This window comes from Lepidochelys kempii, chromosome 7 (assembly GCF_965140265.1).
Source record: "Lepidochelys kempii isolate rLepKem1 chromosome 7, rLepKem1.hap2, whole genome shotgun sequence".
Taxonomy (NCBI): Eukaryota; Metazoa; Chordata; order Testudines; family Cheloniidae; genus Lepidochelys; species Lepidochelys kempii.
Window position 1 is genome coordinate 124456550 of NC_133262.1, and position 24288 is coordinate 124480837.

Here is a 24288-nt window from a genome sequence, read left to right on the forward strand (position 1 = left end):
CTGACTTCACGAACAAGGTCAGCTCCCAGACTGCTGCACTGGGCAGCACAGCATGGGGAGAAGGTGACCAGCCCTCTGTGGAGAAAGAAGTGATTCGGGACTATTTAGAAAAGCTGGGCGAGCACAAGTCCATGAGGCCGGATGTGCTGCATCTGAGAGTGCTAAAGAAGTTGGCGGATGTGATTGCAGAGCCATTGGCCATTATCTTTGAAAACTCATGGCGATCGGGGGAGGTCCCAGATGACTGGAAAAAGGCTGATGTAGTGCCCATCTTTAAAAAAGGGAAAAAGGAGGATCCTGGGAACTACAGGCCAGTCAGCCTCACTTCAGTCCCTGGAAAAATCATGGAGCAGGTCCTCAAGGAATCAATTCTGAAGCACTTAGAGGAGAGGAAAGTGATCAGGAACAGTCAGCATGGATTCACCAAGGGCAAGTCATGCCTGACTAATCTAATTGCCTTCTATGACGAGATAACTGGTTCTGTGGATGAAGGGAAAGCAGTGGATGTGTTGTTCCTTGACTTTAGCAAAGCTTTTGACACCGTCTCCCACAGTATTCTTGCCAGCAACTTAAAGAAGTATGGGCTGGATGAATGCACTATAAGGTGGATAGAAAGCTGGCTAGATTGTCAGGCTCAACGGGTACTGATCAATGGCTCCATGTCTAGTTGGCAGCCGGTATCTAGCGGAGTGCCCCAGGGGTCGGTCCTGGGGCCGGTTTTGTTCAATATCTTCATTAATGATCTGGAGGATGGCGTGGATTTTACCCTCAGCAAGTTTGCAGATGACACTAAACTGGGAGGAGAAGTAGATACGCTGGAGGGTAGGGATAGGATACAGAGGGACCTAGACAAGTTGGAGGATTGGGCCAAAAGAAATCTGATGAGGTTCAACAAGGACAAGTGCAGAGTCCTGCACTTAGGATGGAAGAATCCAATGCACCGCTACAGACTAGGGGCCGAATGGCTCGGCAGCAGTTCTGCAGAAAAGGACCTAGGGGTTACAGTGGACGAGAAGCTGGATATGAGCCAACAGTGTGCCCTTGTTGCCAAGAAGGCCAATGGCATTTTGGGATGTATACGTAGGGGCATTGCCAGAAGATCGAGGGATGTGATCGTTTCCCTCTATTCGACATTGGTGAGGCCTCATCTGGAGTACAGTGTCCAGTTTTGGGCCCCACACTACAAGAAGGATGTGAAAAAATTGGAAAACATCCAGCGGAGGGCAAAAAAATTATTAGGGGACTGGAACACATGACTTATGAGGAGAGGTTGAGGGAACTGGGATTATTTAGGCTGCGGAAGAGAAGAGTGAGGGGGGATTTGATAGATGCTTTCAACTACCTGAAAGGGGATTCCAAAGAGGATGGATCTAGACTGTTCTCAGTGGTAGCAGATGACAGAACGAGGAGTAATGGTCTCAAGTTGCAGTGGGGGAGGTTTAGGTTGGACATTAGGAAAAACTTTTTCATTAGGAGGGTGGTGAAGCACTGGAATGCGTTACCTAGGGAGGTGGTGGAATCTCCTTCCTTAGAAGTTTTTAAGGTCACGCTTGACAAAGCCCTGGCTGGGATGATTTAGTTGGGGATTGGTCCTGCTTTGAGCAGGGGGTTGGATTAGATGGCCTCCTGAGGTCCCTTCCAACCCTGATATTCTATGATTCTATGAATCCAGCAGAGATGGATGTACAGTGCATAGACAATCCACTAAGCTGTATGGAACATGCAGACATAGTGAGCACAAATGTTGTCTGTCATTAGAGGGTACTTCTTTTTCAAAAAGGATTTACCAGCCCTCACTTTTCAGGGCATAAACCAAACAACAGAGAGGGGACTGCGGGAAAAACTTCTCCTCTGCGCAGGTTATTCTGTAATTGTTCACAAAGAGCTTTCTTGAATCTTCCTCTGAAGCATCTGGTACCACACTGGGCTGGAGACAGAATATTCGACTACACGGGCCACTGCTCTGATCTGGACTGACAATCCCTGTGCTCTGCACATCAGCTTCACTCACTGTAACAAATGTGTTCACATGCTTAATTTCCAGTTTCTCTGTCAGAAGAGACAAGATCTTACTGCAGTTTAAATCACCCTGGGAATCTGAGTTGCACCAAATCATTGCCCACTCCAAACGCCTTTCTATCATGCAGGTTAAGGGAACAGAGAAACTCACAGCAAAGACAGCTCAGGGACTAAGACCTGCCAGGATTACGGTCACTGAATATACTATGCTGATGCATTAGTTTGGCTCTTTGGGAACCCCAGGTGTGCGAGACGTTTACAAAGCCTCTAGTTAGCAGGTGCACTGCATCATTGCTGCCAGAACTGTTAGCCGTCTTTCGCCCAGCCACATCATACATCAGACTCTTTGGACAAGTTGCTCAAGCAGAAGCTTGGGCACAGGAAGGACTGTCAGTCCTAAACCGGTAAGCAGGGATGTCCTAGTACTTTGTTTACAAGGCAGGACCTGCCGATACATTTCATGGTGTTTCCAGCGCAAACAAAACTTACAGAGCTGCGGACATCCGGTGCTCTTCAATGATGACACCGCAGCTAAAATAGCCGCGAGGGAAGGTACAATGGCGGAACCCCAAGCTCTGAATAACTAAGCAGCCTGATGCCAGACGAAGTGCATTACCTCTTCCTCGTTAGAGGGAATTGCTCTCTACACGCAGCACACAAACAGCTTGCCCTCAGCCCGGTACCATGCCAATAAATTATGCATGTTTGCCCCCTGGTGGAGCAGCAGATCAATATCTCAGTCATGGATGCTCAGAGAATTGTGATTTCTGGTTATGCATGGTCACATCACCCAGAGCTTGTGCTCCAATTTTGTTAACAGCTACGGGAAAGCTGCCAACAAGCCATAGGTTTGTTCCATGCATGAACTGGAAAATGGGGATGTTTTTACCAAACCACCTAGGTTCTCCACTCCCTAGGTTCTCACTCTCCCTAAAAACCAGCTTCTCCTTCTTTCCTGCGATTCCTTCTCCCCCTCACACTGCATGCCCATCTTCCCCGGGCCTGACTCCTGGGTCCAGCAGAGAGGTTGCCACAGCTGCTCTAGCAACAAAAGCAGGGTAAGCCTTAACCTACCTAATCTGAATAAATGTTTGGCTTGGGTCTCCATTTTGTACAGAGACAAGCACACTGGTAGTGCTTCCTAAACAAACCACAGAAAGAAAGAGCCTGAACTCCCACATGTACACCGAGAACTTCAGGAACTAAAGGATGGTGGAGCAGATCCTTATAAAAGGGTTATTTAGGGAGGAGGCATGTGACGGGATGCACAGGTGATTGGCATCAGTCTCCAGGTCTCAGCTCTCAGGCAGTTTATTCTCCCAGGAATCATTACAGCCAGAGGATGGGAAATAGGACCACTGGCATTTAAGATGCCCTTCCGGTTTCTTAAACTGAAATTACTGCAGATTGGTGGAGCTTTCAGCTCCTACAGCACAGAGCTGTTTGCACAGACCAGCTACTGGGGTTCTGGGGTGCAGATCTTCTCACTCCAGCTCCTGGAGAGCACAGGATTCCTCCTGCCCGACATCCCTCCCCTTCTCTCCTGCCCCAACAGATTTTGCTTCCCTTCACTGCATAAAATGGACCTTTTTTCTCTGCGAGTCTCGTTTTGAACTGAACCGAACTCAGCCCAGGAGCATCTGGGATCAGTACAACGTTTCCGTTCTATTTGGATGCTGGATGTGCGGGGTGTGGGCTCAGAACGGGAAGGCAGCAGAGGTCTTTGGCCCTTTGCAATGGGAGCGCAAACTCTGCCAAGAGCATTCCAGGCTCAGGCAGGCTATTGCACAACTGAGCAAAAAAAAGGACCAGTCCCAAGAGACCCTGCTGTCAAATCCTGGGAAACAGACCATGGGGATGGGGAGGAGCTGGGGCATAGTTTTTCTCTCCCTGCTGTGCTCCCAGTTCAGAAGTCTAGTCTTCTGAATGGTGCACCAATGGTCACCAAAGAGGAAGTGGGGCAGGAAGCCACGTGGCTCCCCTCAACTAGCTCTGTAACGCCAAATACAATATAGTATTGTGCATTTAGAGCAACTGACCCCTTCAAACCTTCCATCTGAGTCCCTGGAGGCTCCCGGCCAGGCAGCATGGAAAAGGAAGCTCTATTTCCCTGCACAATGGACTACAGCTCCAACAGTCTCCCGCTCTCACGCCCTCTTCTAGAGCCAGGAAAGCAGGATGCGGCGCTGCTTCTAGCTCCCCCCCGCAGGGTGTTCTCCTCCCATCTTGGCCCCACAGGAAGCACCCGGCAAGGTAGCTCCTCAGGGTGCTCACTGGCTGGAGGCAGGCGCAGCCCAGGGAAGCAGTACAGTCACTCCATGTGACCGCTCTACAGCCAGCCTGCTCCCTCAGACACGGAGAAAAACGCCCGGCGTCCCAGATGGGCAGTAAGAAAGAGAACGGATGGCCCAGCGCAGCAGGGCTGGACGTGAAAGACCTGGATTCAATTCCTTGGTCTGCCACAGACTCCTCGTGACACCACGGCCAAGTCACTTTGCTTCCCTGTGCTTCAGCGCCTCATTTGTACCCTGGGGCTAACCACACGGCCCTGCCTGCTTCCCAGCAGGGTTTTGAGGATCACTACACTGAAGACCGCGAGGGGCCTGCATGAATGAGGGCACGGATGGGTGTGAAGGAGCAGCGCAGTCAAGGCAGGAGGAAGTTGTAACCTTCACACCGGACAGAGAGCGAATCAGCTTCCCACACCCAGCAGCAGCAGACAGACAAACCTGGGCCTGCTTCACTCTGAGCTCCCCATCTCCCCAGGTGGGGAGCAAGCACCCAGGCCTCAAGCATTTTCCTCTTTTAACCCGGGAGAGCTGAGAGTGGGTGTCTGTCGGGGGGAGTCTGAGCGGCAGCTGCTTGAGTGCACCCGAACACCAGGCAACGCCCCGACAGCTGCCATCTAAAAGACACACACAGACGGCAGGACGCTGCGCGGCCCAGAGGAGGCGATTTACTCATTAATGACTGACTTTTTGTAGACATTGTGGAAGCAGCAGGTTGCTGGAGGATCTGAACGAGGAGGGGGCGAGGGCCAAAGCCCCTGGATTGGGAAGGTGTTTGTGGAAACAGGGCATTTGGCTGGCTGAGAGAGCAGGAGAGGGTGGGGCAGTGAAGGAAAAGGTCCAAGATGCCAACAAAGATTGTAAGAGTACTAGTACGACAGGCGGCGAGGGGGCTGGTGTAACCCCATGCTGGAGGCTGGGAACTTCACCGAAAAGAGCACTCCGCTGCACCGGGATGGCAGTTCCTAGCTCCCAGCCCAGGTCAGACGTAGTCAGCTGGATGGCAATGCACAGCCGTTTGAGAAAGCAGTGGAAGGCAATTCTGCCAGGGCTGGTACAGCAAGGCTGCCACCTGGCTGAAGGGAAGAACTCCTCCCCATGCTGGTGTCCAGGAAATCAGATCAGGAACAAAACCATGAGCAATGGCCCAGGCTCATGTATCTGAGAACGAAAGATTAATTACACACAAATGAAATGGTCTTCCTCTAGCATCTTCCATCTGAGGACCTCATAATAATGAATTCAGCATCACAGCCCCCTTGTGAGGCAGGGGAGTATTACCAGTTCTGTTTCACTGGTGGGGAAACTGAGGCACAGAGGGGCAACATGACTTGTCCAAGTCACACAGTCAGTCAGAGACAGAGCCAGGGATGGAACCCAGGAGTCCTGTCTCCTAGCCCTGCATCCCAGGAGAAAACAGCACTTCCCTACCACCTTGACAGTGGTGTTGTGAGGATCAATACATTAAAGATCTCTTTCTAAACGGGGACAAGAAGGGAGACCCCAGAACAATACAAATCCACAACCACAGTAATTGTGATGCCTGAAGAAAGGCTTGAAGGCAGGGAAGCCACAGGGCTCTACAACTGTCTGTTGAGGTACTCGAGTTTGTTCTGAGGGTGGGGGAATTGGTCACTTTAAGTGTGCACAGAAGCTCTGCACAACAGTGATCAAATCACTCCTCGGGAGATGAGTATCGACAATAGGGTCTGAAGGGAAAGAACTGCCAGCAGCATTCTCAAGAGACGGGCTTAGGACTGGAAGCGTGACCTGGAAATCGCTGCAGCGCTATTACAAACTCCTGCACCAACGTTGCCCAAGGCACTGTCTAGATCAGCATCCAGGGACCAGGTAACCAATTACCCAGGGGTAGTGCCCATGAAGCCAGGCAGGACTCTGGGGAAGTCTCCTTTCTGTGAGCAGCCTGTCTTCAGGACACACAGCTCACACAGCTTCCACCTTCCTGGGTCTGACCTCAGAGCATTCAGCATCCTCTGCCCCTCCGTGCGCTTTCCACAGCGGGTCCACCTAGGCAGGGTCCTGGGGAAGCCAGAGGGTCCTGCCCCCCAACTCCGCAGTCAGACGTGACTCTCAGCCAGCCAGTAAAACAGAAGGTTTATTAGATGACAGGAACATGGTCTAACACAGAGCTTGTAGGTGCAGAGAACAGGACCCCTCAGCTCGGCCCATTTTGGGGGGCAGTGAGCCAGACAACCACGTCTGCCCTTCACTCCACGTCCCCAGACAGCCCCAAACTGACTCACCCTCCAGCCCCTCCTCCTCTGTCCCTTTGTCCCTTTCCCGGACCAGGAGGGCACCTGATTCCTTTGTTCTCCAGCCCTTTAGCTCTCACCTTGCAGGGGGGAAGGACCAGGCCATCCGTTGCCAGGAAACAGGGTGTCGGCCATTCTCTGTGTCCAGACTCCTGCACACACCTGCCCTCTAGGGCTCTGCAATGATCATACACCCTTACCCCACCCCCTAGATACTTAAGAACTGCCTAGGGGAAACTGAGGCACCCCCACACTATTCAGAGGAAACATTAAGAACCGTCCCACTTTGTCACAGTAACCAATTACCCAGGGGTAGTGCTGGTGCCGGCCCACTTACTGTCGATCAGCTGAGACCCTGGGGGCGAGGGGTCTGGGGAGCCCACAGACGACAGAGCGATACATTTAATGCATCAGCGGGCTCGTCCCTGGCTCTGAGTGCCCACGTGTGTGGGGAGAGGAAACCTTCTCACGGCTCCTGACAAGAGGGCAGCCCAGACATCAGCGACTGCCCTCGTCAGGTGAGGAACTAAAGCAATAAGGAGTCTGCCCACATCCCTGCTTAACGTATCTCGCACCCCTTCCCCACTCTGATAGGGTGGGGACTGATTGCCAGTTCTCCTGCCCTTTCTCTTCCCAGTGGCTCCCTCTCCCCTGCTGTGGTTTTACAGCCACAGAAAGAAGCCTGAGCCTTTTTAAAGGCTGGATGTGGTTACTCCTCTAACAGCTAGATACTGCTTCTCCATTTTACGCAGCTGACTTCATTCAGCGCCGAATTCCATAACTACTGTCAGGTTTTAGTGCTCAGCTGGTGCCTCTCTCAGGGGTATGGACAGTCTGTATTGGCAGGCTCTCCTTCACCTGATCCTGTTCCCCTCAGCTCCCCGGGATACCAGATATTTGCATCCAAAGAGTCACCGGGCTGAGAAACAATTGCAGCAGCTTGCCAGAGCCAGCAGTGGGCTGGTGTGAGGAGACTGCAGCAGCTCCAAGAACCAGGCTGCCTGATGTAAAACTGCCCCAGTAATTTCTTCTCTACACAACCCACGTACCTGTCCCCTGCTGCCCCACACCAGGTCCCAGCCACCCATGGAGGTGGGGGAAGTAATGGGAGCGTTACCAGCTGGCACGGATGCCAAAGCAGTGGACTGGAGCTCATTTGAACTGCTCTTCGATATCCCGGCAGTTAAGACAAATTGAATTTTCTAACTTTGTCCCAAGGTCAGGTGAACCCAAAACTTTTTGTAAGTCAATAAAACTGATCTCATCCATAACAAGTGCAGGCAGTACATGAGGCGGGGCCAAGCTATTTCCACCCTGGCCAACCCTCCAGAGCAGGGTGAGCTCAATGTGACAGCACAGACTCGTTCTTGAGCCAACCAGGCCCCCTGCAAGAGTCTCCGGTGGGGGGGCAAAGTCATGGCCAGGAGCTGTAAGCAACACCTGCAATGGACTCAGACAGAACGGACATGGGAGAAAGGAAGAGGACGCGCTGAGGGAAGAAGTGGAACTAGGCAGAAGTGCAGCCTCTAGACTGATGGTTCCCAAACTGGGGGTTGGGGTCATGGCGATCCCTACTGTGCAGAGGATGCCATTTTGTTCTTCAAAATGGCACCTCCATGCTGCCTGGGGTCCTGGCGCAAAGACTTCATTTAAATGGCATCATGCCAGCAAAGAATCTGGGAACCTCTGCACTAGAAGAACTAGTCAGACCAAGTGCCGGCAGCATGCCCATGACACACAACTCGATCTACCCTTCACCACATGCAACCCCAAGGACCCGGTGCTTGGATGAGATCAGCTCACAGAGGGAAAACAGCTGGCTGAAGCTGAACCCAAGCAAAAGAGAGGTGATGCTGGTGGGCAGAGGAAAGCTTTTTGAAGAGTTTTCAGCCATGGTACAGTCTCCTTTGGTTACAAGTACACTGCCACAGTTGGTCTGTTCACTCCATAGTTTGAACACTGCAGGGAGTCTCCTCAGCAACCCAGGCTACCACGAGTACATCAGACCTGACCTCGACTCTCCACACTGGCCTCCTATAGAATTTTTAATTAAGTTCAAGGTCTCGGTGCTTATCTTCAAGCTGCTCCCTGGCCTGGGACCAAGGAATCTAAAAGAGCCTGAAACTCCAGGATGAAGACCATGGCCAGCAGTTACACTCTGCTGCCACAATGCAACTCTCTACAGTAAGGGTGAAGTTCATCTGTGAAGAAGACAGAACCTTCTCAGGGGCCAGGCCAAGCCTGTGACATGAACTGCCTCCAGAACTAAGGACTATCACAAACCTCACCACCTTCCACTCCAAGGTCCATGTTTCTTTGACCTGCCTTCTTTAACATAAACCCAAAGAAATACGCATATTTAAAAAAAAAAAACACACCTACCAAAACAAACCACTCCACTGCATATTCTCCCCCTGGGGAGCGGCTGAGAGAACAAACACCAGATGTGTAGTCACGTGAATGAATGCACGTCTGAAAGGCACTCAAATGCTATGGTAATGAGTGCCATATAAGAACCTAGACAGAACAGAGTAAGGGAAGAGCTCACACTATGAGACTGCTAGAATCCAGCCCCAGCTCTCCAGGCTTCTGAAGTCCACAAGAAGCTGAAGGGGCTTGGAAAGCAGCAATGCAGAGTTTGTCCAGTTTTGCAGCTAGGTATTTGAAAGGTCAAATCTTATGTAATTTACTTTTCGTTCCCAGTGATGCATTTGGAGTATTACTACTGAGCACAAGGGAGCTGAACAGACTTTTTCCTCTATATCAGTCACGGGTTTAACTTCACTCAAATGCACAAGCTCTCGTTCCTCCTGCCCATCCATAGCTGCAGCAGAAAAAGGCAGGCTGAACAAGAGATCATTTACTATTTCCACTGGAAGGCTAAGTCCAAGTGGCCTCTTCTTCCCCCTTGCAACAATCTCTAAAGCTTGGAAGCATTTCCTTCCCTGCCTCTATATCCCTCAACTCCTCCTGGCACAGAAACCAGCGCAGCCACCATCATCACTGTGTCAGCTGGAATGGGACAGCTATGCTGACTGATGCTTTCTACATAACTCTCTGCTCCTCCGGAGCCAGCAAGCGGCGCTTACACCCGGTTCTGCCAGGCCTCCGGCCCTGCGTGTATTTCAGAATGAGTAAGTGGGCACTCAAAAGCCAGAGAACATTGGTCACAATAAAGTTTTATCAGCTTGAAGGGAGGTCAAATTTTAGGCCTTTACTTTCTCTTTCCAAGCCATTTACCATTTGACCAATTGGCTCTTCAGTCATGCTCCTGCTGGCAGCTGCATGCAGTGTATCTCCCCCTAGCCTAGCTGATTCACTGAGACAGTTGTTACTCCACTCTCCCCCAGTTTTGCAGAAGGGCAAGCTTCCCAGGCTAGACAGCTGCTGCAGCCTGTGACAGCAGGATTGGGGTGGAGGAGTGTCTGGAAACAACTGGTTCAAAAACTGCCCAGCAACACGAATCAATGAACTGAATCAGTCTTGATCCACCACTGGAGTACAAGAAATATCATCAGTGACAATTGCTATTGGTGGTCAATACCTAAGCCCCCCAGTTACCAAAGCAAAACTCCAATGATTAATAATGCAACCTGAAATATGTACTGATCCAGTGAGATTGTGTATTACATATATTAGAAGCCGTTTTTAAAATAACTTTCACTGTTTCCTTGTCTCTGCTCAGTCAGTAGGGCTGCCATTTTAATATTTTCCACCAGCAAACTTTGCACTTCGATAGCACTTATCCAGGGAACCCAAAGCTCTTGCCAAATGCAGGAATTATCCTCCTTTTACAGATAGGAAAACTGAGGACAAGAAAGCTTAAGTGACATGCCCAAGGTCACAGAGTAACTCAACATAAGGAATAGAAACCAAGTCTTTTTAGTAGCATAGAAAGAATCTGCTTTGCTTTTAGAATAAAAGTCCTGAAAGACAGAGTCCAGCATTGTAGAAGGTGCTGTGCATTTCACGTGTTTTCGTTTTACAGTGGGTTCAGCAACTGTTTCAATTAAGCAAGATAAAAGTTAAGAACTTACAGCACTTCCCTTACAATAATTTAGAAACTGAGTCAATGCTTTCTAATGGCAAAGATCATTTTAATCCTACTTTGCAATCAACTGCCCTACTAAATAGCTGATTCATCATTTTATTACATTTAAGATTTCTCATAAAATGACTTATTCTTGCAATTATGTGTAGACATTAGAATCTCTCTCATATTCCTATAAATGTGGTTTTCCTTTAAAACAAACCATAGCAACTCTGAAGAAGTTATCCATATCTTCAAGTTCTGGGGGAATTGCTCAAGCATTACTAATTTTGAGGTGGGAGGAGTTGGAAGGAATGAGGTCTTTTATATAAAGACTTAAATGAGTCACCACTCTTTCAGAATAGCTCATACGTGCAAAACAATATCAAGCAGCACATCCATAGCGACTGCCATCTCCAAAGTGCTGCACAGACATTAACTAATTAGAAAAGTGTCCAATGAAATTAACATGCACAGACCCCTCCCTCATGACCAGCTAAGTCAACGTCTTATCTTATTTTCACAGAGCCGGGAGCGGAATTTAATATTCATCACATCAGGGAACTGGATGGATCTGACCAGAATTCGTCCAGCTGCTCTGTCAATGAACCTCAATCTTGACCTTCAGTAACCCCTAGTCCTTCCCAAGTACTGATTACCAGACGTGCCAAATAGTGCAGCTGTTTTGAACCCTGGTAAAAAAGGTCTGCCAAGGAATAGGTGGATGCCATCACATTCATCATAGCTTATGACCCAAGACAGATTTCCAGCTGCGTCACCTACGATGCTACATAAACTTTTGCAGAAGCAAACAAGGCTTTTCCTCAGGGAACGGAAGAAGCTTCCAGAGTGACCACAGTCCAATCTTGGTCTCAAACAGAAAGCCAATAATTTACTGACTTTAAAAGGTTCATAACAGTTCTATTACACGACTACATTAAGAGAATGTGAAGACACAATAGTCAGAAAACACCAAAGCACCCTTAACTCTGCCCCCTTGTGTGCACACACGACAAAGACGTTAATTACATGAACACATTTGCTCTTTCCAATACCACACACCATACCATTTTTTCTAGGACCTACAACACACACATGTAGCACCCTCAGCTATTGTGTCCATCAAAGACAGTAACCGCCACTTATATACCAGAAACACACTACATGGTTGTGGAGCACACTGCGTATTGTGTGTAGGAGAAATAGGATGTGATCATAGAATCCTAGGACTGGAAGGGACCTCAAGAGGTCGTCTAGTCCAGTCCCCTGCACCCATGGCAGGACTAAGTATTATCTAGACGATCCCTGAGAGGTGTTTGTCTAGCCTGCTCTTAAAAATCTCCAATGATGGAGATTCCACCCTGTGCTTAACCACCCTGACAGTTAGGAAGTTTTGCCTAATGTCCAACCTAAACCGCCTTTGCTTCAATTTAAGCCCGTTGCTTCTTGTCCTGTTCTCAGAGGTTAAGAACAACAATTTTTCTCCCTCCTCCTTGTAACAACCTTTTATGTTCTTGAAAACTGTTCTCATGTCCCCTCTCAGTCTTCTCTTCTCCAGACTAAACAAACCCAATTTTTTCAATCTTCCCTCACAGGTCATGTTTTCTAGACCTTCCATCATTTGTGTTGCTCTTCTCTGGACTCTCTCCAATGTGTCCACATCTTTCCTGACATGTGGTGCCTAGAACTGGACACAAGACTCCAGCTGAGGCCATAGCACCGCAGAATAGAGCGGAAGAATTACTTATCGTGTCTTGCTTACAACACTCCTGCTAAGACAGCCCAGAGTGACGTTCGCTTTTTTTTTTTTTTTTTTTGCAACAGCGTTACACTGTTGATTCATATTTAGCTTGTGATCCACTATGACCCCCAATCCCTTTTCACAGTACTCCTTCCTAGGCAGTCATTTCCCATTTTGTATGGGTGCAACTGATTGTTCCTTCCTAAGTAGAGTACTTTGCATTTGTCCTTATTGAATTTCATCTTGTTTACTTCAGACCATTCCTCCAGTTTGTCCAGACCATTTTGAATTTTAATCTTAGCCTCCAAAGCACTTGCAACCCCTCCCATCTTGGTATTATCCGCCAACTTTATAAGTGTACTCTCTATGACATTATCTAAATCATTGATGAAGATATTGAACAGAACCGGACCCAGAACCAAGCCCTGTGGGACCCCACTCGTTATGCCCTTCCAGCATCACTGTGAACCACTGATAACTACTCTCTGGGAACGGTTTTCTAACCAGTTCTGCACCCACCTTATAGTAGCTCCATCTAGGTTGCATTTACCTAGTTTGTTTAGGTTGATCATGTAATTAAAGACTGTACTGGAATGATAAATACAAGGGGACAGTGAGAACAGTATCAGGAGGTGACATCAGTTCTTCTGGGCAATAGCAAGGGGTGGAACAGCAAACACAGCAAAGAGGGGATTACCACACTCGGAGGCTTGGCCTTTCCTTTTTGTGGCATAGCTGGTGTTTAATTGGCTGTGGCAACAGAGAAGCTCCACAACAACTGTTTCAGTTAAATTCCTGACAAAGCAACACAAACCCTGACTCCCCCGTGCAACTTGTAACAGCAATGCACAGCTCTACAGCGTAAGCCCACGAGGGTAGGTGGTCATTAAGTATTAAAACAGATCATTATGCACACAGCCAACAGTGGGAGAAAGAGAAATCAGAAAGCTGCACGTTGCGTCAAGGGAGACCTCTGTGCTCAAACCAGAAAGCGGGGTTCAAACCCTATTGTGGAGACCGAGGGACATATCTGTGTTTTTATGAGTATCATCTGCACCTCACCGTACTTGTTTGATATGATCCTTGCAGACTGCATGGAACTAAATCAGGGGAGGCGGCTGGGGAGAAACAAACAGGAAACGAAATGATGACAGAGCTAAGACCAGAGGGAAGACCCAGGGTCCTTCCAGGAACATGGGGGGAGCTGTTAATTGGGAAGTGTCCACCTGCCTGGCTCCCACCAGGCTAGCAGGTTCAGTTTTCCGAGGCCTAGGATCAAAGGGGCACCAAACCATGAAAGACCCAGCCTAGAGAGGAGAGGGACAAGGGGGCAGCAGTGGCTGGAGATGAGTCTCTGGCAGAGAAGCTGGGAGAACACGACAGGGGCTGTCTGTCTCTCCCAGGCCAGGAGTAGGGGTCTAGGCTGAGTGGAACTTACCCAAGCCTTGCAGGGAAAAGATACAGGTTTGGTAGGACCTGGCATACAGGCCTTTTATTGTTTTATCTCTTTGGTCTGCTGGCTGTGGACCTTTGGGGGAATAAATACTTTGCTTCAAAGAAGCTGTTTTTGAGTCACTTTAATCAATTGCTGGTCACAGGCTCCCGCAGGTAAAGGGCATTCAGGTGCCCAACCCAGCAGGGTCTGTCATTTACCACAGCCAGTAAACGGGGGTGCAAGGCCAGAGATCCAATTGAAGAGTGCTGGGACCATGTGGTTGGACGAGGGTGAAGGTGGCACAATCTGTCACCAGACGGCTGCAAGCAGGAGGGACTCACTCACAGGGACCCAATGCGCAGCTCCCCTGTCACTGTGACCCCTATGTTATCCAGTTTCTTTTGTTCAAGGTCTTGAATATAAGCTGGATACTCTGAGCAGAGGATTCTGGTGGACACAGAAGGAGTCACTCTGTTCAGGACTTGGCTGACAGTTACAAAATACAACTAGAAATATTTTTAAAAAGCAAGAAAACTGCAAGGGGGTCAGCTCCTCGGACAGCTTCACACCCACACTTCTCATGGTAAGGCACTCGGACTCTTTCCTCATGCTTCACCAGCCAGCCAATCGGTGTGGGCATCTGAGCCCACCTAAGTAGGGACAGATACCATGCTCCTGGCCATGGAGGATTAATACCTACGAAGCACATCCTGTGCTATGGATTTATTTCAAAATACAACTGGTTGGGGTAAAAGAATAAATCCGATTGGTCTCTGGTCCAGCCCTTAGCTGCCTTTCTCCCGCAAACTCACATGACCATGAAAAGGGAAAAGCCCCTAAGTGACAGCATGTGAGCACAAACACATGCCCAGGAGCAGGGTGTCCAACCGGGGGTCCACACACTGATTGACGGCAGCATCATACACAAGAGGGTTGGGTTGTATTTGTGGCTGTGTTTCCTTCCGCAGCATTCCTGACTCCTCTGCGTCTCACTGAAAGATCTCGCCCAAAGCTCAAGTCCCCGCAGGAGATTGCAGAAGCTTTCGGAGGCAGCGCTGCTGCTGGCCTCCTATGCGCAGACAACGTTTAACACCGAGGTAGCACTTCTCTCCAGTAGAGGGGACACAAGCTGTTTGCCTTATTTAGAGACCTGCCAACACTAGACTCCGGAAGAGAAGAGACGGGTCTGCACAATTCTGCTGTCATCACCTACAATTCCCCTACGCCCTACTCTCTGCTGCCTCCTCTCCGCACCACGCTCCCTTTGTCTCCCTCTCCCACTCAGTTCTATGCCTAGAGCAGCCTTCCTCCTCCGATGTGCCATGCACAACTCCCTCCCTGCCCATCAGTCGCTCCTCACAAGCCTTCCCATTTGTCCGCCACCCCATATCTCTGCCCGGGTGCTCGCTACTGCTACGCCACAGGGCTCACCGCAGAGCCCTGGCCTCAGTCCGTGCACCTCCTACATGAGGAAGGGACTGAGGCAGGCCTCTAGGGCTCTCTGTTAGGCACCTCTCGAGCTTCAGGCTGACGTCGCTTTGGCGCTCCACAGCTCTGAAGGTTTGCAGACCTGGAGCTCCCTTCTGCAGACCCCTGGTGGCACTACAGCCATCGGCACCGTGTCTGTGGTCTGGCGCAGGAAGCAGATGGGGAGCATGCCAGCTGGGGGCTCAGAAAGGGCAGAGCAGGGTGCAAAGATTTCTGTAACCCAATAGGGCATCAGCTGGCCAACAGACCGAGGGCAGAACATCCCCATCCACTCATGCCAGTGGCAGGAGCACCATGGGAAATCAAACAGCTCCCTGGTGAAGGAATATTACTTGAACCACCCAACTTGTCCCCAGGGAGAGCCAGCCTTTCGGAAATCAGCCTGCCCTAGACATCATTCAGGAAAATCACACCTGTTCCAGGTGTGGTGTCTTTTAATTCCAGGTCTCCCCGGGCTTGTGTGAATTAGTGAAGCAGCTGCTGACGAGTGGCATTTCCCTGCAGGAAAAACAACAGCACAATCCTTGCTGCATTATATTTCTTCCTAAGAGGATTTCACTGAGCATGCAGAATCTCACCAAAACCATTGAGCTCTTGAAGTGTGCAGGGTATGTCTGCACACCCACACTTGACCATTCCTGAGCATTTTACTCTTCCCTGCTTTCCTTTCAGAGCAGAAGCAGCTCTTCACACTTCTAAAGCACTTCACTTTTCCTAAGCCTTGTATCAACAGTAGCTAATTAGTGAGAGCTAACAAAACTGGCCCTGTATATAGAGGCCCGGTCTACCCCACAGTTAGGTCGAGGTAAGACAGTTTACATCAACCTAATTCTGTAAGCATCTACGCGACAACGTTGCGCTCACCAGTGTAAGTCACCCACTACACCACCGTAACTCCGCCCACTTGACAGGTGTAGCGCTTAGGTCGCTGTAGTTGGGTCGATGCAGTGTCATGTAGACGCTGCACTGACTGTTCCCACTGTCAGCCCCGCCTGGCAGGGCTCCGGCTGTCAGTGCCCCACAGCGCCCTACACTGACAGTTGGTGAAAGAGCTCCTGGTGAGGACACGCACTGCCGACAGAAACTAGTGTGGACACACACAACTGATTTAATTACTGCAGTGGCTGTACATTAGCGTAACTTAAGTCACCTCAACTTTGTAGTGTAGACATGCCCTGAGTCCTGAGTCTCAGAGTGCAGTAGGAGAGGGACGAAATTTTTAGAAAGGAAAGTTTAGGTTTATAATGATTCCTCATAGTGAGATCATTAAACTGTGGACTAGTCTCTTAAGGGACGTTGTGGAAAGGTTATCGCTTGGCACTTGCAGAAGCAGACTCGATAAAGCCCCGATCAACGTATTGTAGGGAACAGTCCTGCCCTGGCCATGCAGAAATGAGCTAACCGGGAGGTGTGGGGTACAGCTCTGAGTTCCATCCTGCAACTACAGCACACTCACTGCCGGATACCGTTTCTATTGGCATGGATTTCATTGCCACACAACCTGTCCTCTGGGGGCTGGGTTCTGAAGAAAGCAACTGGAAAGAACTCACTAATTAATTAAGGGCACCCACTTCACCCCCTACAGGAATAAACCGAGAAAGGCAGGATGGGTCACATGTCACAAACGGCCAAATGAAATAACTGAAACAAAGTCTGATTGTTGGTGCATTTCCATATCCCTGCACTCAACTGGGCACAGCGACCAAAGGAAAGTACTCGACTGCAAACTGAGAACCACTTCAGAAACCCCCCAGCACATCTTTTCAACAGCCATCCTCTAGCCAAGTTCCTGGCAAGAACTGCATGAATCCAGCCAAGCCATCAATCCTAGACCTGAACCACAACTCCCAGAGCAGGACACAGGGGATCAGGTCCCCTTCAATTCGCAGAAACCTCTCTTTTAACCCACAAAGGCTAGGGGAGTAATTGCACCCTCACAGCTCAGCTGCTTCTCCTGCTTGCAGGACTGGAAGAGAAGCCTGGAAATGAGCGATGGATTAGGGCTGTTAGGGTGAATACAAAGATTGCACCACCCGATAAAAGCATACAGTGCTGTGTCCACGGTAATGTTCACCGACTCCCTTTAATGGGAAACAAAAACAACCCCCTAAAAGACTTTTTCTCGCTCAGTGGGGGGAGTGGCACAAAGTGCCCCCCACAGTGAACAACACAAGGGCCAGAGTTTAGAAGCATCTCCGCCTTCCCGGTTATATTTGAGGTCAAGAGATTGCGCAGCTCCTCACACAAGCCTCTCTGTAGCCCACCTGCTGCAACAAACCCAGCTTCTCCTGCACCGCAGCCACCCCGCTATTCCCAGCTGTTGGAGGGAGAAATAGCCTCCAGTAAGGAATGCTGCTCCCATCAGGTGAGTGGGGATCTGAGGACTGATATAAAAAAACATGAGGCACTTGGATACTGTGGTAATCAGGGCCATAGAAGAAGGCAGATTAGCTACTATTATAAGGATCCAAGAAGAATCCAAGACAGATACAGAGGAGGCGAAGAGGAGGAGGAGGAGGAGTTTTGAAAGGGATCTAATTACCATGCAGTGATTTTTAAAAGAAAATCGAGCAGTTTTGACAAAAGCTGTAGCTGTGGTTTAAAAAGTTCACCAAGGAAAGAGCGCTCTTAGCAAGGGAGGAGCAGCTCCTGGAGCATGTACAAAGACAGGTGAATGTAAATGGTTCGAGGTACCTGACCAGAGCTCCCGCCAGGTATAATGAAGCCTCACTCTGCATTTCTTCTGATAGCACAGCAGCTTGTGCACGATCTGAATGCACCGCCTAGAACAGAGAGAGGACAGCAAGATTATCACTCACCACCGAGACACTGCCGTGGCCATTTTAAACTCTTACACAGCAGACCTTTAGACTTCTAGGAAGGGAATAGACAGCAGATGGCAGGATGGGGAGAAAGGCAAGTTGAACCAAGCCCCTAACTAGGAGGGCTTGACTCACTGTCTCAGGCCTGCTGCCTGAAGGGAAGCAGGGCCACCAGGACAAGACTGGAGAGAGCACCTCGCATGGCAGCATTCACGCTCCTAGTGACTGAATGTGCTACAGAAACACTTACAGAACAATACCCCAGGGCTCTCTTGGGTCACTGGTTTCTCACATTTGGACAGTCTTCCTCACGGGGAGTTTAGAAGATTCACTGCCCTGGCATGAGGAGCCTAGAAGGTCCATGAAAAGGAGCTATGTGGCTCGCAGAACTGACATGCTTTGCCAGATGAGTTCAGTGAGCTTGCAACTTCCTTGAATCTGGAATCAGTTACAGGTGCAACAGACCTTACCAGCTCCACACGCATGACAGCATCACAAGCGCACACAGGTCCTTGCAAGGTCCACAAGCAAAAATCCTGGGGCGTCCAGGAGACAGCACTGAGTTTACAGCCCGTGCTGATTAAGCTCCAGAGGCAACGCCTGCAGACGCCAGCTCCAAAGCAGTAAATGTAGCACTTGGCAGATCTACAGCATGTCTAAGTCTTCCTACTGAACTCACAACCAGAGTGCCCAAGCACCTCCAGACTTTTTAGGAACAAGTCCATCTGTGGAGCTTGCAGCTTCCTGGGCAAAGTCTGCAGGATCTCGAGAGAAAACAGTTGCATACCTGTTTGGAAACTGTTGTTCTTCAAGATGCTTTGCACACGTCCATGCCACTTCAGGTGCACGTGCACCAAAGCCGGAGAACTTTCCTCCACAGTGGTACCTGTCAGGGCGGTGCATGCACCCTCCACACACATGCTGCTAGCCAAGGGCATAAAGGGGCAGAATCACACGAGAAGCCAGAGTTTGCTGCCACTCTGAGGCAGGGTGGAATGAGGGTGGGTTGTGGAATGGACACAGAATCATAGGGTTAGAAGGGGCCGCAAGGGTTATCTCCTCTAACCCCCAGCCCAAATTCAGGATTTGAGCAGCACAAAATACATGTGCAGTGCATTGCAAAGCACGACAGTACCAAACAGGTATGTAACTATTTTTATCTCAGTGTCTGCACATGACACAAGCAATTCCAGATGGAGGAAGGTACTGGAGTCCACCTGAACAAGGATTCCAACACCCCTCTCCCAAATTTAGCATCATCTCGTCAGGCCTGGGGGAGAGCATAATGAAGAGTGAATGTATGACCCAGATGCAGCCCTGCAATAGTCATTGATGGGTACGTGACCCAAGAAAGCAGCTGATGCTGCATGAGGTCTTGTAGAGTGTGCTAAAACTCTTTGAGGTAGAAAAACTTTAGCAATATCATAGCACAGATGAATGCAAGAGGAGACCCAGGAAAAAATCCTCTGAAGTGACAGGTTTTCCTTTCATCTCGTCAGCACAGGAGACTGATGGATGAGGAAATGCCCTGAAGTTCATGCGTAAGTCCAATATTGCCTGAAACCAACTTCAAACCAGCCAGTCATCCAGATATGGGTGCCACCACTGTCATGTGCTTTGTGAAGACTCAAGGGGCTAATGGCAAGTCAAAGTGGGGAGGACCATAAACCAATAATGAAAATCTGCTACAAGAATCTGCTGGAAGGGTCCTCAAGAGGTCACCAAGTCCAGCCCCCTGCACTGAGGCAGGACCAAGTGTACCTAGACCATGCCTTGCAGGTGTTTGTCCAACCTGTTCTTAAAAACCTCCAAAGAGGGGGATTCCACAACCTGCCTTAAGAACATAAGAACGGCCCACTGGGTCAGACAAGGGTCCACCTAGCCCAGTGTCCTGTCTTCTGACAGTGGCCAGTGCCAGGTGTCCCAGAGGGAATGAACAGAACCGAGAATCATCGAGTGATCCATCCCCTGTCACCCATTCCCAGCTTCTGGCAAAGCCTTGGAAGTCTATTCCAGAGCTTAAATTACCCTTTGTGACAAAGTTCCTCCTCTGCCTTGGTGGGGCCTGTGCTTATTGGCAGATTTGCTCGCCTCAGAGATTCACGGCAGCCCTCAGCTTGGCCGCTTTTGCTAGTGGCTCAAACCTGCCGTCCACTCAGCTACCCTCATCGCTCGCCAGCATGGGGAAAAGGTTGGCTCACCTAGTGGGTCGGGGGACAGGCCAGGGACCTTCCCCGCTGGTGGGACCCCCAGTCCAGGTCAACTCCTCTGGTATCCAATAGGGAGTTGGGGGGATGTGGGGAACCTGGGCCCGCCCTCTACTCCGGGTTCCAGCCCAGGGCCCTGTGGATCACAGCTGTCTACAGTGTTTCTTGTAATAGCCATGTGACAGCTACAACTCCCTGGGCTACTTCCCCATGGCTTCCTCCCAACCCCTTCTGTATCTTCACCACAGGACCTCCCTCCTGATGTCTGATAATGGTTGTACTTCTCAGTCCTCCAGCAGTATGCCTTCTCACTCTCAGCTTCTTGCGACTCTTGCTCCCAGCTCCTCGCACGCACCTTACTAACTGAAGTGAGGTCCTTTTTAAAACCAGTTGCCCTGATTAGCCTGCCTGTCCTAACTGATTCTGGTAGCTTCTTAATTGGCTCCAGGTGTCCTAATTAGCCCGCCTTAATTGATTCCAGCAACTTCCTGATTGTTCTGGAACAGCCCATTATCTTACTCAGGGAAAAGGGACCTGCTTAATCTGGGGCTAATATATCTACCTTATATCACTCTCCTGTAGCCATCTGGCCTGACCCTGTCACACCTTATAGACCATTTTTTCCTAATACCCAACCTAAATCTCCCTTGCTGCAAATTAAGCTCATTACTTCTTGGCCTACGTTCAGAGGACTTGGAGAACAGGTGATCACTGTCCTCTTTATAGCAGCTATTAACATATTCAAAGACTGTTCTCAGGTCCCCCCTCAGACTTCATTTCTCAAGATTAAACACCCAGTTTTTTTAACCGTTCATCACAGGCCAGGTTTTCTAAATATTTTATCCTCTTTGTTGCTCTCTTTTGGACTCTCTCCAATTTATCCACATTTTTCCTAATGTGTGGAGCCCAGAACTGGACACAGGATCCCAACGGAAGCCTCACCAGTGCTGAGTAGAGCAGTTCTCATTAGCTCCCATTTTTCACATGATACTCCTGTTAATAGGCCCCAGAATAATATTATAGCATTTTTGCAACTGCATCACATGGTTGACTCATACTCGATTTGTGATCCACTGTAACCTCTGATTCTTTACAGGAGTGCTACCACCTAGCGCGTTGTTCCCTATTTTATAGTTGTGCATTTGATTTTTCCTTCCTAAGTGTAGTACTTTGTACTTGTCTTTATTGAATTTCATCTTGTTGATTTCAGACCAATTCTCTGATTTGTCAAGGTTGTTTTGAATTCTAATCCTGTCCTCCAAAGTGCTTGCAATTCCTCCCAGTTTGGTGTCATCGCAATTTTTAGAAGCATACTCTCCACTCAATTATCCAAGTCACTAATGAAAATATTAAAGAGTACCAGACCCATGAATGACCCCTACGGGACCCCACTAAATATGCCCTCCCAGAAGTGAACACTGGATAACCACTCTTTGGGTATACTCTGTCAACCTGCTGTATAGTCATTTCATTTCGACGACACTTTCCCAGTTTGCTGATGAGAATGTCATGTGGGACTGTGCCAAAAACCTTATTAAAATCAAGAAATACCACGTCTACTGCTTCCCTCCTATCCACTTGACCAGTAACACTGTCAGAGGAGGAAATGAGGTTGGTTTCACATGCCTTCTTATTGACAAATCCGCATTACCTATTTTTTATAATCCTATTGTCCTGTAGGTGCTTACAAATTGATTGTTTAATAATTTGTTCCAGTATTTTTCCAGGTATCAAAATGAGGTTGACTGATTTATAATCCCCTGGGCCCTCTTTTTCCCCTTTTAAAAGATAGCTACTATGTTTGCCCTTCTCCAGGCCTCTGGGACCTCACCTGTCCTCCATTAGAATTGCTAATGATTCTGAGATTGTTTCTGAGATCTGTGGGCAGAACTTTCTCTTAGGGTCTGGAGTATAAATGCCCAAAGATTTTAGGGTTGCCCCAGAATCTTTAAGAGTGCAAAGTTTCATCTGTTTTCTCCTGAGAACAGATTCAGGCCCTCAAATGGCAAGTCCTCAATTGTTGGCTGGACTTCTGTTGGTATGCTCGATAACTGCAGCCAAAAAGCATGATGCCCAGTGATTGCCGGTATCAACACTCAAGCTGCCAAATCTGCCTTGTCCTATGCAGCCTGTAAAGATGGTCTTGCCGCCAGGTGGCTTTCATTTAGTGCAGCTCTACGCTCCTCTTTAGGAACATCTGGCAGCTTGTCTGTAAATTGGAACACTGAGTCCCAGCTGGAAAAACCCTAATGGGCTAAGAGGGCCTGCCGGATGGTTTGCAATCCTAAACTGCAGTCCTGAAGACAAATAAACCATTCTCCCAAATAAGTCCAGCTCTTTTGCATTTTTGTCCTTGGGAGCAGATTTAGAATGCCCTGGCCTTGGTTTCTCATTCACAGCTGCCACTACCAAAGGTCTGGATGTCAATAAAAACACTCATGCCCCTGAGATGGAACTTAGTGCCTCTCCTTTGTTCTTTTGGCAGTGGGTGTCAGAGAAGAGGGATTTCAGAGTAGCAGCCGCGTTAGTCTGTATTCGCAAAAAGAAAAGGAGGACTTGTGGCATCTTAGAGACTAACAAATTTATTTGAGAATAAGCTTTCGTGATGATCCGATGAAGTGAGCTATAGTTCACGAAAGCTTATTCTCAAATAAATTTGTTAGTCTCTAAGGTGCCACAAGTACTCCTTTTCTCTTTTAGAGAAGAGGGAGTTTGCCAAAGAATTTTGGTGGGATCTAATAGGCAGAATATCCACCAACCTGTGTGGATTATCCTGGACCAATTCACTCTGAATACCCGGGGAGGTGGCTATCCTTTCCAGAAGTTGCTGGTACATTTTATAATTGTCCGGACCTGGGAAAGGCTATTCCAGAACAGCAGTGTCATGTGGTGATGATGAGGAAGTGTTGAGCAGAGGCACTAAAGTGTCTGTCTGCGCCACTGTTTGCTGAACAGCCATAGCAGGAGGGTCAGAACCCAGAGGAATAAGATCCCCCAGTTGCTGGCTACTGGGTGTCAGTACCGAGACCGGTACCAGATGGAGAACAGCACCTTGATGGGGATCTAGTAGAGCAACGTCTAGGAGAAGACCTTGAGTCTGGAGGAACTCCTCATGGATTCCAGAAAGGCCACTGCTGTACATGACACGGTACCAGGGATGAACCTCATGGCATCCTACCTCTGCACTTGCTCCTGTCAGAGCCACGATACTTGGGCCTTGACCTGCATGAAGAGGAACAAGGAGACGCGCAAGACCTCCTGTAATGAGAGCTCAATACACAAGACTTAGAGGAAGAGTCAGCATTCAAATGCCAAGGCAGCACAGTACCAGATGGAGTAGCTGGAGACCAACACGTGGACCATCAAGCAGCAGACAGTGCCGAAGGAAGCATCTGAGCCTTTCCTGCTGAAGGGACCATGGGCTTGATCTGCTGCACAACAGAGCTCCCAGATCCTGATAGTGTTGATAAAGGCTCAGTTCCAGATGGTGCTGAATGTGTAGGTGCCGAAGATCCCAGTACTGGGGCTTGCATGGCAGGAACAGTTGGTACCTGGACTTCGTCCTGCATCAGTAGCGTCTGGCATGGACAGGCACAAAAGGTCCCAGGCTGCTGCTTAAACCTCAGGGATCATTGGCACCCATATACCAGGGTGCATCACAGAGGAATTTGATGCCATTAAAGGGCCCAACAACGGAGTTGGCATAAGGTGCCACAATCAATACTCTATACTGCTAGAATGTGGTTCCAGGGAGAACCTTAGCAGGAGCTGATTTAGCTCTAGCCTCAGTACCAGTCTTCTGGTGAAAGTCTGTAGGGGACCTAACCCTCAAAGAAGAGGCTCCTTCTGGCTAGAAGAGGCCAAAAGTGCTGGACGACTTCTGTTTTTTATGCTGTACTGGCGAAGAAGAATGGTGTCTTTGGCTCCCTTCAATGCAAGGAAACCCCCAAGTCTGGCAGTGCGCTCTGAGACAGAGTCGAGTCCA

General features: G+C 49.2%; 1 protein-coding gene across 1 annotated transcript in view; it reads right to left on the minus strand.

Annotated features, from left to right (window-relative positions):
* The window catches only part of ARMH3 (armadillo like helical domain containing 3), a 160713-nt gene that overhangs the window by 93938 nt on the left and 42487 nt on the right, over positions 1-24288 (minus strand). The window contains exon 14 of the mRNA XM_073354796.1: positions 17969-18057. Within this exon, the coding sequence (XP_073210897.1) occupies positions 17969-18057 (89 nt within the window). The remainder of the gene's footprint in view (positions 1-17968; positions 18058-24288) is intronic.